General features: G+C 33.2%; 1 protein-coding gene across 1 annotated transcript; it reads right to left on the bottom strand.

Moving 5' to 3' along the window:
- Nucleotides 1–2,913: 2,913 nt before the first annotated feature.
- On the bottom strand, nt 2,914–7,099 carry LOC132301281 (uncharacterized). The gene is made up of 2 exons (XM_059798548.1): nt 6,989–7,099; nt 2,914–3,435 (listed from the first exon to the last, which is right to left on the bottom strand). The coding sequence occupies exons 1-2, from the start codon at nt 7,097–7,099 to the stop codon at nt 2,914–2,916; spliced, it is 633 nt and encodes a 210-aa protein (XP_059654531.1).
- Between the last annotated feature and the right edge of the window lie 5,070 nt (nt 7,100–12,169).

Genomic DNA, 12,169 nt, shown 5'->3' with positions numbered 1-12,169 from the left:
TGTACTTATTCGGAGTACTGCACATTAATGATATATATACTATATTTTGATTATTAACCATTTCTAATTTAATTAAACAGTGTCCACAGACTTCATGCACAAAAAAATAAAAAAATTAAAAGATAAAAAAAATAAATAACATTGGTAAAATTAGGAGTTTTAACTAATAAAATGTCTCTAATAATATTCTCCCTCATTTGTTCATTTACTTAAAAATTTAAATTATTAGATAATATTATATATTCTACAATTTTCATTCAAATTCGATATAAGATAAATACCTCCTTATAATAATAGTTCTCTATCATATAATTTTCTTCTTCGTTCTTTATTTGGAGAGCATGTTTCCTTTTAAAAATTTATATTAGCAGTCTCATATTTACATACTACTTTTCAAATTAATCACTAATTTGCCAAATTTAAATAAGAAAGAGAAATGGACAGACAATTAATATGAGACTGCTAATATAAATAATTAATTGTTATTGTGATAAATATATATGTCTATTTATTGAGTAATTTGTAATATAGAAATGTAAATTAACTTGTGCAAGGAGAGAGAGAAATAGAGAGACAAAACGAGAGAGAGAGAGATCATTTCTTATTGCACCTTCAGTTCATACACATGATGCCTATTTATAGGCATTCAATTCGTGGGTTAACTTCCAGTATAAGCCAATGCAATAAACTTGCTCACTACTCCAAAAGATGATGTAAGCAATGATGCAAGGTGTGGAGCCCACATCCACAACACACTCCCCCTTGAGATCCACTATACTACACTAAGAATATGCCTCGTTAAAACCTTGCTAGGAAAAACCCAGTGGGATAAAAACCCAACGAAAGAAAAAGAGTACAATATCCTTGTGTCATTGAAAATGGTATTGCATAGGTTAAAACTGGCTCATTAAAACCTTGCCAGGAAAATCCATTGGGATAAAACCTGGACGAAGGAAAAAGAGTACAGTATGTCAATACCTCTTCGATCAATTGCTCCCCCTCATTAGTTCAACCCTGAAGATCCTTTAGTTAACGCATTCCAATGTTGTCCACTAACTTCTTGAATGTTGTAGTTGGAAGCGCTTTAGTGAATAAATCTGCTAGATTATTACTAGAGCGTATCTGCTGAACATCGATATCACAGCTCTTCTGAAGCTTGTGTGTGGAAAAGAATTTTGGTGAAATGTGCTTGGTTCTGTCACTTTTTATGTATCCTCCTCTTACCTGTGCAATACATGCTGTATTATCTTCATATAATATTGTTGGACTATCTTTGATTGGGGAGAGTCCACATGATTCTCGAATATGTTGTATAACAGATCTCAACCAAACACACTCTCTACCTGCTTCATGAATTGCGAGTATCTCAGAGTGATTTGAAGAAGTTGCAGTCATGGTCTGTTTCATAGATCGCCATGATATAGCAGTACCACCACAAGTAAACAAGTACCCTGTTTGTGATCGAGCTGTGTGAGGGTTAGAAAGATAACCTGCATCTGCATATCCGATCAACTGGGGCTTTGATTGTCTTGAATAAAACAATCCCATATCAGTCGTTCCCCGAAGGTAACGCATAATGTATTTGACCCCATTCCAATGTCTTCGAGTTAGTGCAGAACTATACCGTGCTAGTAAGTTGACTGCAAATGCTATATCAGGTCTGGTACAATTTGCAAGGTACATTAAAGCACCGATTGCACTAAGATATGGTACTTCAGGACCAAGAACTTCTTCACCTTCTTCCAAAGGACGAAAAGGATCTTTCTTCACATCGAGTGATCGGACAATCATTGGAGATGTGAATTCTCCGGCATTATCAAGACGAATAGTCTTGATTGGATAATCCAGAAATTGTGCTCGTAATCGGATTATTTGAGGAAAGAGTCGAGCAAATGCAACATTACGAGTAGAAAGTAAACTTACGTGTGACCACCGTGTTGATGCATCAATTAAGACCATAAAATACCGAAATGGTCCACACGCTGGATGAATTGGTCCACATATATCCCCTTAAATTCGTTGTAAAAATGGTGGGCATTCAACAACTATCTTGGAAGGTGATGGTCTGACTATTAATTTACCCTGTGAACAAGCAGTACAAGGATAATCATTTGCTAAAAGAATCTTCTGGTTCTTTAGTGAATGACCATGGGAATTTTCAATGATTCGGTGCATTATTGTTGACCCAGGATGACCAAGGCGATTATGCCAAAGTATAAAAATATTTGGGTCGGAGCACTTCTGGTGCGTCACTGCATATGACTCAATTACTCTTATATTTGTATAATATAACTCAGAAGATAAAGCAGGGAGTTTTTCTAATACATGTTTCTGGCATGTAATACAGAGATAGTCAATGCCCCCTTCATTTATAGTCTCAATATGATAACCGTTAAGACGTATATCTTTAAAGCTTAATAAATTTCTTTTGGATTTTGTAGAGTATAGAGCATCATTAATATTCATTTGTGTTCCACTTGGTAACACAATGATAGCTCTTCCGGAGCCTTCAATTAGGTCTGTTGGACCTGATATTGTATTGACACGAGCTTCAACTAATGTTATACTTAAAAAATATTTTCTATCTCGGGTCGGAGTTTCAACTAGTGTTATGGATGTGGGCTCCACACCTTGCATCATTGCTTACATCATCTCTTGGAGTATAGTGTGTGTTGTTGCACTGTCTGGCAGACATATATCTTCACCATTGTCTTGAGCACAGTCAATGCCTTAGTCAGGTCCATGTTTCTTCATACACACAAAATATATATTTCATTACTTCAAACTTGAAATACAAACTAGATTTACATGCAAGATAGCCAAAATAAAAACATACTAGTATAACCTAGATAGAGACATATTGATACAGATAAACTAAAACACACAAGGGATAACATGCTAGAAAATGACACATTAATTAGTATGGACATTTCCATCACCAATCAAATGATCACCACTACCACTAGTATCAGTAAAGAAGTCAGAAACATCAAAGTGAGTAATATCAATTGTTAAGTCGTCATTCATAAAATTCATTTCAATTTCTTTTCCTTTTCCCTTATCATTCATTGAGGCACGGTAAAGATCAACTAGATATTTGGGCGTACGACAGGTACGCGACCAATGACCTTTCATTCCACATCTATAGCAAGGCTTGTCATCATATATCTCAAGAGCTTTGTTCTGCAAAGCTTTTTCTTTTGCCTGCTTGGTCACATTTGAATTCCACTCCTGGTGGGACGGTGTGGAGTTCCTTCTGGGAACCAATGAGGAATTATGACCACCACGATTATTATAATTATTTTTATTGCTACCACCACGATGTCCGCATCCACGTCTACGTCCATGACCGTGAAATGATGACACATTCGCTTCTGGGAATGGTACAGATCCAGTGGGACGGAACTGGTGGTTTTGCATCAAAAGCTCATTATTCTGTTCAACCACCAACAAACAAGAAATCAGCTCAAAATATTTGATAAATCTGCGCTCTCTATATTGCTGCAGCAGGAGCACATTTGAGGCATGAAATATGAAGTATGTTTTTTCCAACATATCATCATCAGTAATTTTTTCTCCACATAATTTCAATTGTGAGCTGATTTTAAATAAGGCTGAATTGTACTCACTTACACTTTTAAAATCCTGCAAGCGCAGGTGGATCCAGTCATAGCGAGCTTTCGGAAGGATCACAGTTTTCTGATGCTCATATCATTCTTTCAGATTTTTCCACAGTGTAAGTGGATCCTTAACCGTGAGGTACTCTGTTTTTAGTTCTTCATGGAGATGATGGCAAATAAAGATCATGACAAGTAGTTTTTGCCCGAGATGTCAAGTACCACAAATTCAAGCTTGGTAAGATTTGACATTGTGAACTATAAATGATAAAATAACATAGTTAGGATTATTTCACAAAAAGAATAATCAATTTGAGTTTATAAAAATACTACAGTCACTATAATGTGATTTGTCAGTAAATATATAATGTCAAAAGTTAGTCATGTACTTTTAGTAAACAAAATAATAACAAAAAGACAAAATATGTTTACACTAAAAGGCACATACAATTTATATTTCTACGTTTTACAGAACTTCAGGTTTGTAAGGATACTCCGTGTAAATGACTTCAAGTCAAAGAATTTCAAATTCATTTGGGCTTCAGGCCAATAAATTTTGCGAAACTTCGGGTTTGTAAAGAGTACCAAATATTTGTGAAACTTCAGGCTCACAAATTTTGCGGAACTTCGGGTTCGCAAAGACTATTTGTGAAACTTCAGGCTCACAAACAGTAGATTAATATATGCAAAATTTCGAGTTTGCAAATTAAATAATTTAGTATTTGCGAGACTTCGGGCTCAGCAATTTAATTTTCTATAAAGAATAGACAAAAATACTCTAACATAAATAAATAAATAAATAATTGCGAGACTGCAAGCTCAACAGTGTTAATTATATGTGAGACTTAAATAATAACAGTTTAATATAAATAATTATTTTTCTTACCCTTTGAAGTGAGAAAGAAAAATAGAATTTTCTTCTCAGTTGATAGAGTCTCGTACTGATAACGTGTGATAAATATATATGTCTATTTATTGAGTAATTTGTAATATAGAAATGTAAATTAACTTGTGCAAGGAGAGAGAGAGAGATAGAGAGACAGAACGAGAGAGAAAGAGAGATCATTTCTTATTGCCCCTTCACTTCATACACATGATGCCTATTTATAGGCATTCAATTCGTGGGTTAGCTTCTAGTATAAGCCCATGCAATAAACTTGCTCACTACTCCAAGAGATGACGTAAGCATTGATGCAAGGTGTGGAGCCCACATCCACAACAGTTATGTGCTTTTCTTCGTTAGAGATTTAATATTTCAAATTTATTTTGGGTTGGTGACTCGCCCCAAATCCATCCTTTAAGGACAAGATGTCATTCACACACACTAAGAACACACATGGATATGAACATGCAAGGCCTGAAAAAATTGTGTCCATTTCAAAGCCAGCATTATAACTTGTTCAACAACTCTTGTTACTGTCGAATCCTAACATAGAAAATTTTCAACTCTTGCTATCCGTACTTTTTTAACGATTGACTTCTTAACAGTCCTAGTTTGTAAATTTAATATTCTTAAATTTTACCAAAAGTAAAACCGAAAGGTATTATTTGCATAAAAAGAAACATCCGAGTGTTTTATATATTTATCCCATTTATATATATATATAGACCGGTGAATCTGGTGATCTCTTGGTCGGAAATTTTAGTGGAAGAAAATGTATGCAGGTTGATTTTTGATGGACTGTAGTTATTTGAGGTCACCACTATTTGAAAGCATTAAAGAGTAGAGGAAAAGTTATCTTAGGAGACACCAAATGCCTTTAAAATAAATTGGTGATGCAGAATACAGTACCAATGTCTTTCGTTGCTATCACATGTTGCAAAACACAGTACCACGAACCAGCGATTATTGAAGAAGCTATAGAGTTGATTACAAAAAGTACTAGTTTGAAAGGCTTTACATATTTTCATTGGTGATGAAGAACACGGTACCAATGTCTTTCATTGATGATGCAGAACACAGTACCAATTTCTTGTTATATATGTACTGTGAAAGCAATAAAAAGTCACAAAGTTTGAAGACAGCTATCACAGTACCAATTTCTTGTTACATGTATGTACTTTGAAAAAATCATAAATTTTATGACTACATGTATTATGGTTGAGTGAATTTTAATCCATATATTTGAATGGATTAAATTTTTCTTCGTCTATATCAAAACTATCAACATATATATAACATGTACACACACAACCACACACGTGCAAACGCATGTTATCAATTTAGTATTAAAAATATTTAAGATTTTCGTTGTTCAACATGACATTACATGAAAAAGTTAGATGGCAACCCAAGCCAGAGATACTTTTCACAACACCATATTAATAAGTTAGATGAGAGCAGCACAATTATCACCAAAGCTTATATCACTTGGTGGATAATCCCTCTAGTGAAAATGGCAACTGCTACCCTCTCATTGGTCAAGAAGATTATTTATGCTAGGAGCAAATAATTTTTTTTTGAGGCAATTATTCTTTGGATGGCAATGTGAGAGTACCTACCAGTTTATTAAAAATTTCTAGTAACAACTTTATTAAAGCTGAGTTGTCAAGTCAAATGTCCTATTACTATCTACCAGTTTTACCCACGGAACGAATCCTCTCCAAGAAAATTCCTCTCCTAGTATCTCGAAGGATTTAATCATATGGCTATTACAGTGCAACATCACCATCTTACCATTCCCACATTAATTTACCAAAACTTAATTAAATATGGTATCTTTTGGTATCCGTCCCATACAATTAATCACGTATTAGGAAAATATTTTAAAACACAACAACTAACTTAATAGTATCATCAACATCAAAATAAATGTTTGATATAGAAAAAATATTAACAGAAAAAAAAGAACATTAACAAAAATAAATAAATTAATTTTCACGTTATAATAACGAGTAAAATATACCCTTTTCTTGTTTTTTTCTCTTATTTTTTTTTTTTTTTTTTTTTTTTTTTTTTTTTATCAATAGGCAACTTTTATCTATTAATGAAAAAAAAAAAAAACAGACTTTGGGTTATGGAATTAAATTACAATTCTAGTTCAATTTATTATTTTTTAATTATATTAGAATTCTAATTCTGTTTGATTCAACTTTAGAATTTGTATGGAGTAATATTTATTTATTTTTTAACAAAAATATAATATTTGTCTTCTACTTATTAAATTATTATATATTATAGCAAATCACTATTAGCACCAATTTTGATTAAAAATGGCAAACATTCATATACAGATTTTGTAACAGAAATATAATATTCATCTTATATGTATTTATTAAATTATTATATAAGCAAAACAATATTAGCAGCAATTTTAATTAAAAAGGCAAACGTGTGTATACAGAATGTACATACACGCATATATACATACAACCCCAAAGAACTCGAAAACTAGAGAGACAAACAGCGCCCTCCACCAAACTGTCTCCGCCTCACCAAACTCACACGTCGCCTTCAGCCTCTTCTGCCTCACCTCACGCATTTAAGCGGCAAGGATCCGAGTCAAATAGCAACACCCGTGGATCTCTACTATGGAGTCTCTGTTGTACAGTAGTCTAGAGAGAGACAGGGAGAGAGAAGAAGAGGTCAGTTATGGATCTATGGAGTAGTATATGGAAATTTTAGCGTCAAAAAGTAAAATGAGCGGGATGAAAAATCAACCGTAATTGTTATCTTGAAATCCAAAAGATATCATATTTTATTAAATTTTGGTAAATTAATGTGGGAATGATAAGATGGTGATGTGGCGCTATAACAGCCATAGGATTAAATCCTTAGAGATACTAAGAGAGGAATTTCCCTAGAGAGGATTCGTTTTCTTTAAGCATTTGCTAGCTTCCAGCTTTATATAAAACTGTCCGCGTAAGTTAAAACAAAAAAAAAAAAAAAAAAGTTAAACAAATGGGTCTATTTTTTTTAATTGATGTCAGATCATTTCAAAACATTGTTGAAACGAAAATAAATAAATAAGAAATAGGTTAAGGCAAATGTTGCCTTGAGTTCTACATCCACTTCTCTCTCTCTCTCTCTCTCTCTCTCCAACTCCTACGCCTCCAAAGCTGGTGTCTTTTTCTCTTTAACTGTGCCCTCAAGAAACTGGGTCTTGGGAGCCAGAAACTTCTTGGAACGTGAGCTCAACGCCTAAAACTAATGGATAAAAATCGTCTTCAGTCACTTCTCACTGGAGCCGGTCCAGTTGTGGGACCCGCGGCTGAGGTAGCAAGGCAGGTAAAATGGAGAAGCACTGTAACTTTCCGGATACCTGCTTATACGTTTTGCTTTGCTTATACTCTATTGCAACAATACGTTTTGCTTATAATCTATATTTCATTTTGAACTCAAAATTCCCCCCAAAACCAAAATTAAGGTTAGAGCCAAAACTTATATATACAGATATATGCCTCTAATATATGCTGTTTCTCTGGTCTGATCTATAAACCGAAAACGAAGACGCGAAGCCTCTGCTCTGTAAACCAACACATAAAATTGAAACCTCTGCCCTCTAAACCAACACATAAAGATGAAGATTTATGAAGAGAAGGTCAAGGATTTAGGCACATAAAGATTTTTGAACATAAAAAGGACCCAGTTCAGAACCTCGGTTGGGAAAAATCGCCATACATTCCGGCTACAAGCTGAACTTCTTAATCTACCTTCTGACGAGATGCTGAAGCAGCGATCATCCATTCCAGTGATCAGCTGAAGCTCCGATCAACCAGTCCGACTAGAAGCTCTGATCATTATAAGTATTAGGTTGTTATTTTGAATTTTTTGTAACTTTATTCATAATGATATATGAAATCCGGTGGTGATTATTGGTAATCCAAAAATCTGAAGGTTGGGTTATTAGTCCTGATGAGCATGAATGTTTTTTATTTTCAGGCAACCCGAGAATTGTGAAGCTTCTTGTTGTGCGTATTTAATGTTCATATTTACCTTTTTTAGCCTTTTTCTCTTTTTCTGAATGAACTCAATTAGTCATCACTGAACAAAGAAATTTTTATATTGTATATGCATATACCAGATTTTGATATTTGTTCTTCTGCCTATTATATGTCTATATTTATCTGTTTTAGCCTTTATGAAATAACTTTATTTGTGAATGAACTATATTAGTGATCAGTTATAATAGAAGTTTACGATTGTACATGCATATACCATTTTGAAGCTTGTTCTTGTGCCAATGTTATGTCCATATTCATTTGTTTTAGCCTTGTCCAATCCTAAACTTTATTACTTTTCAGTTTGAATAAAATTGTAGAATAGTATTTGTATATCCCAAATATTGAAACATGTAATGTTGTATTTATGAAAGTGTTGACATATGTTATAAAAAAGTTGTGTTGTGAAGGTCAACATATGCCACATGTAATAAAACGATTGCATTAATGGTAATGCATTATACTAGTGTAGAAGTCAATTATATGTGCATATGTTAGGTTTGCCACCAACTGTGTTCATATATAGTGTACAATTGCCGTATTTGAGATGTATTTGATCTGTTAACATATAGCATATGTTAGGAAATGGTAGCATGAATGTTTAAGTATTGTAGTATTATAGAAGTAATTTTATGTGGAAATGTTAGGTGAAAGATGTGATGTTGTATTTATAAAACTGTTGACATATGTTATAAAGAAGTTATGTTGTGAAGGTAAAATTATATTTGCCAGAAATTGTTTGCATATCTATGTTAGATGTATTTGTTACGGCAACAGATGCCACATGTTATGAAAAAGTTGCATTAATGGTAATTCATTATAGTAGTGTAGAAGTAAATTTTTAATGGATATGTTAGGTCAAATATGTGATGCTGTATTTATGAACTTGTTGACATTTGTTATATAGAAGTTGTGGTAAGAAAGTCAAATTATGTTTGACACCAAATCTTTTGATATCTAATATACAGTTGAAGAAAGTTATATGAATTTGATCTGTTAACATATAGCATTTGTTAAAAAATGGTTGCATGAATGATAAAGCATTATATTAGTGTAGGAGTAAATTTTATGTGAATGTGTTAGCTGAAAGATGTAATGTTCTATTTAAGAAATTGTTGGCATATGTTATAAAAAAGTTGTGATGTAAAGGTCAAATTATGTTTGCCACCAATTGTTTGCATATCTAATTTAAGCTTAAATTATGTTAGATGTATTTGTTATGGCAACATATGCCACATGTTAGAAAAAAGTTCCATTAATGGTAATTCATTATAGTAGTGTAAAAGTAAATTTTTAATGTATAGGTTAGATCAAATATGTGGTAATGTATTTCTGAACCTGTTGACATATGTTATATAAAAGTTCGGGTGAGAAAATGAAATTATGTTTGACACCATTTGTTTTCACATGTAATGTACAGTTGAAGTTTGTTATATGAATTTGATCTGTTAACATATAGCACATGTTAGAAAATGGTTGCATGAATGGTAAAGCATCATAATAGTGTAGAAGTAAATTTTATGTGAATGTGTTAGCTTAAAGATGTGATGTTCTATTTATGAAACTGGTGGTATATGTTATAAAAAAGTTGTGCTGTAATTATTAAACTGATGACATATGTTATAATTAGGTTGTGCTGTAAATGTGAAATTATATTTGCAACTAGTTGTTTGCATAGCTAGTGTACACTTGAATGGTGTTAGATTTATTTGTTATGGCAACATACGGCAGATGTTAGAAAGTTATTGTTTCAATGTTAATGCATTATACTAAGTGTATAATTAAATTTTCAGTGGATATGTTAGGTGAAAGATGTAATATTGTATTTATGTATTTTACAGCAGTGTACAATTGTAGTATGTTGCATATATATGTTATGGCACATGTTAGAAAATGGATGCATGAATGGCAATGCATGATATTAGTGTAGAAGTAAATTTGATGTGGATATGTTAGGTGAAAGATGTGATGTTGTATTTGTGAAACTGTTGACATATGTCATATAAATGTTGTGCTGTTAAGATATACTTACTTTTTTGTCATGTTTTTGTAGGTCTGCTATTATAGTTATGGCTATTGGAGAGGCAATTATTAACATTGAAGAGACAGATAGTGATTCAGTTTGCGATATTCCTGAAGTAGAATGGATACCCCGCGTTGATATGCAGTTTAATTCCAAAGAAGCGGCTTATGATTTTTACAATGAATATGGTGGCAGAGTGGGTTTTAGTATTCGAAGAGAGTACAAAAACAACAGTCGGAAAGATAGAAAACTAACATCTAGAAATTTTGTGTTGCAAGGAGGGAAAAAGAGGTGAGGACAAGAGGGATAGGAAAATAAAGAATCGAAGGGATGAAACACGCACCGATTGTCGTGCACGGATGCTTATTGCTTTTAATGTGGAATTTGGTAAGTACATTGTCAAAGATTTTAAAGATACACACAACCATCCCCTCATCAGTGAGGATTGTGCCCACATGATGCCGTCGCAGCGTCGCAGCGAAAAATAAAGTCAGTGCAAGCTATTGATGTGGAGTTGGCTGCCGATTGTGGAATACCAAAATTTATGGGAGGGTGCAAGTCAACTGTGGTCTGAATGTCTGATTCGAAAGGACAAAAGGCTTTTCCTCTCGAACGGCTAATTAGAGGTGTGGTATATAGAGACTGTTGCGCATCTGTATAGATCGCAGAGAGTTCTCTAGATTGTTGAGAGAGAGAAGGCGAATATTTTGTGTTCGTAATTTGAGGGGTAAGTTCGTGATCGACTTTTGGTAGATTTATATCATGGTTTTGTTGTTCCTGTGCTCCATATGAAATTTTAGGGTTAGGGTTTTGGTGTTCCTATTTATATTTTTTGTTGTCTTGTCTTCTGATCTTCTATTTTGTTGAAAATTTTGGCCAATGTCTCTGTACTTTTAAGGTTGTTTTTTTTTTTTTTTTTTTTTTTTTTTTCAGTTATGTACTCTACCAGAAACTTTATTTTGTTAATTTTTTTTAAAAAAATTAGGGTTCTTGCGCTCTCGATAGCTCGTGAGATTATTTTTGCAATTGTTCAATCGATTTGTTGGTACTACTAACTTCACAAAGACAAAAAAATTATTCAAAGCCGAATTATGAATTTTTAATTCAAAGCAGAATGATAGCCCATAATAGAAATAAAAATTTGGGTTTATGGCCCAATTTTGTTCAGTTTGGCTGTCTTTTAGTCACTGAATTTCTTTACCCATTTTTATCTTTTTCGAATCAAGAAAAAAAAATGCAAAAACGAATTGTGTTCTAGGACTCCTGTCGCTCCTCGGAGGCTGGAAGTCGAAGGATAAGATTTGGGTTTGTGTTTGGGAGATTAGCTTCAGTTTTATCAGGAGCAGCGCCGAAAATATTACAAGTAAGTAACTCATCCAACAATTCCAATTTATGGTACTGGTTTCATTCAATCTTTTTCCAATCTGAAATTAATCTTCTCCAATCTGAAATTAATCAAAGGATAAGATTTGGGTTTGTGTTTGGGTGATTAGCGTGTTTATGAAATCTTTTATCTCCTTTTTGATCAAATTGAATCCAATTTCATTGGTCTGGTTGATTATTGAATTTTGAAAATTTATGGGATGCT

The sequence above is a fragment of the Cornus florida genome, unplaced genomic scaffold (assembly GCF_030987335.1).
Source record: "Cornus florida cultivar Cherokee Brave unplaced genomic scaffold, ASM3098733v1 CherokeeBrave_3.0.0_Hap2_Chr03, whole genome shotgun sequence".
Lineage (NCBI taxonomy): Eukaryota > Viridiplantae > Streptophyta > Magnoliopsida > Cornales > Cornaceae > Cornus > Cornus florida.
This window is presented reverse-complemented; position numbering and strand designations above follow the sequence as displayed.

What these genes read in the sequence shown, in the direction of transcription:
- LOC132301281 (XM_059798548.1), bottom strand. Translation starts at nt 7,099, where the DNA reads ATGCGTGAGGTGAGGCAGAAGAGGCTGAAGGCGACGTGTGAGTTTGGT. An exon ending in TTTTCGAGTTCTTTGGGGTT is followed by an intron (nt 3,436 to 6,988) that starts GTATGTATATAT and finishes GTGGTTGAACAG; the next exon opens with AATAATGAGCTTTTGATGCA.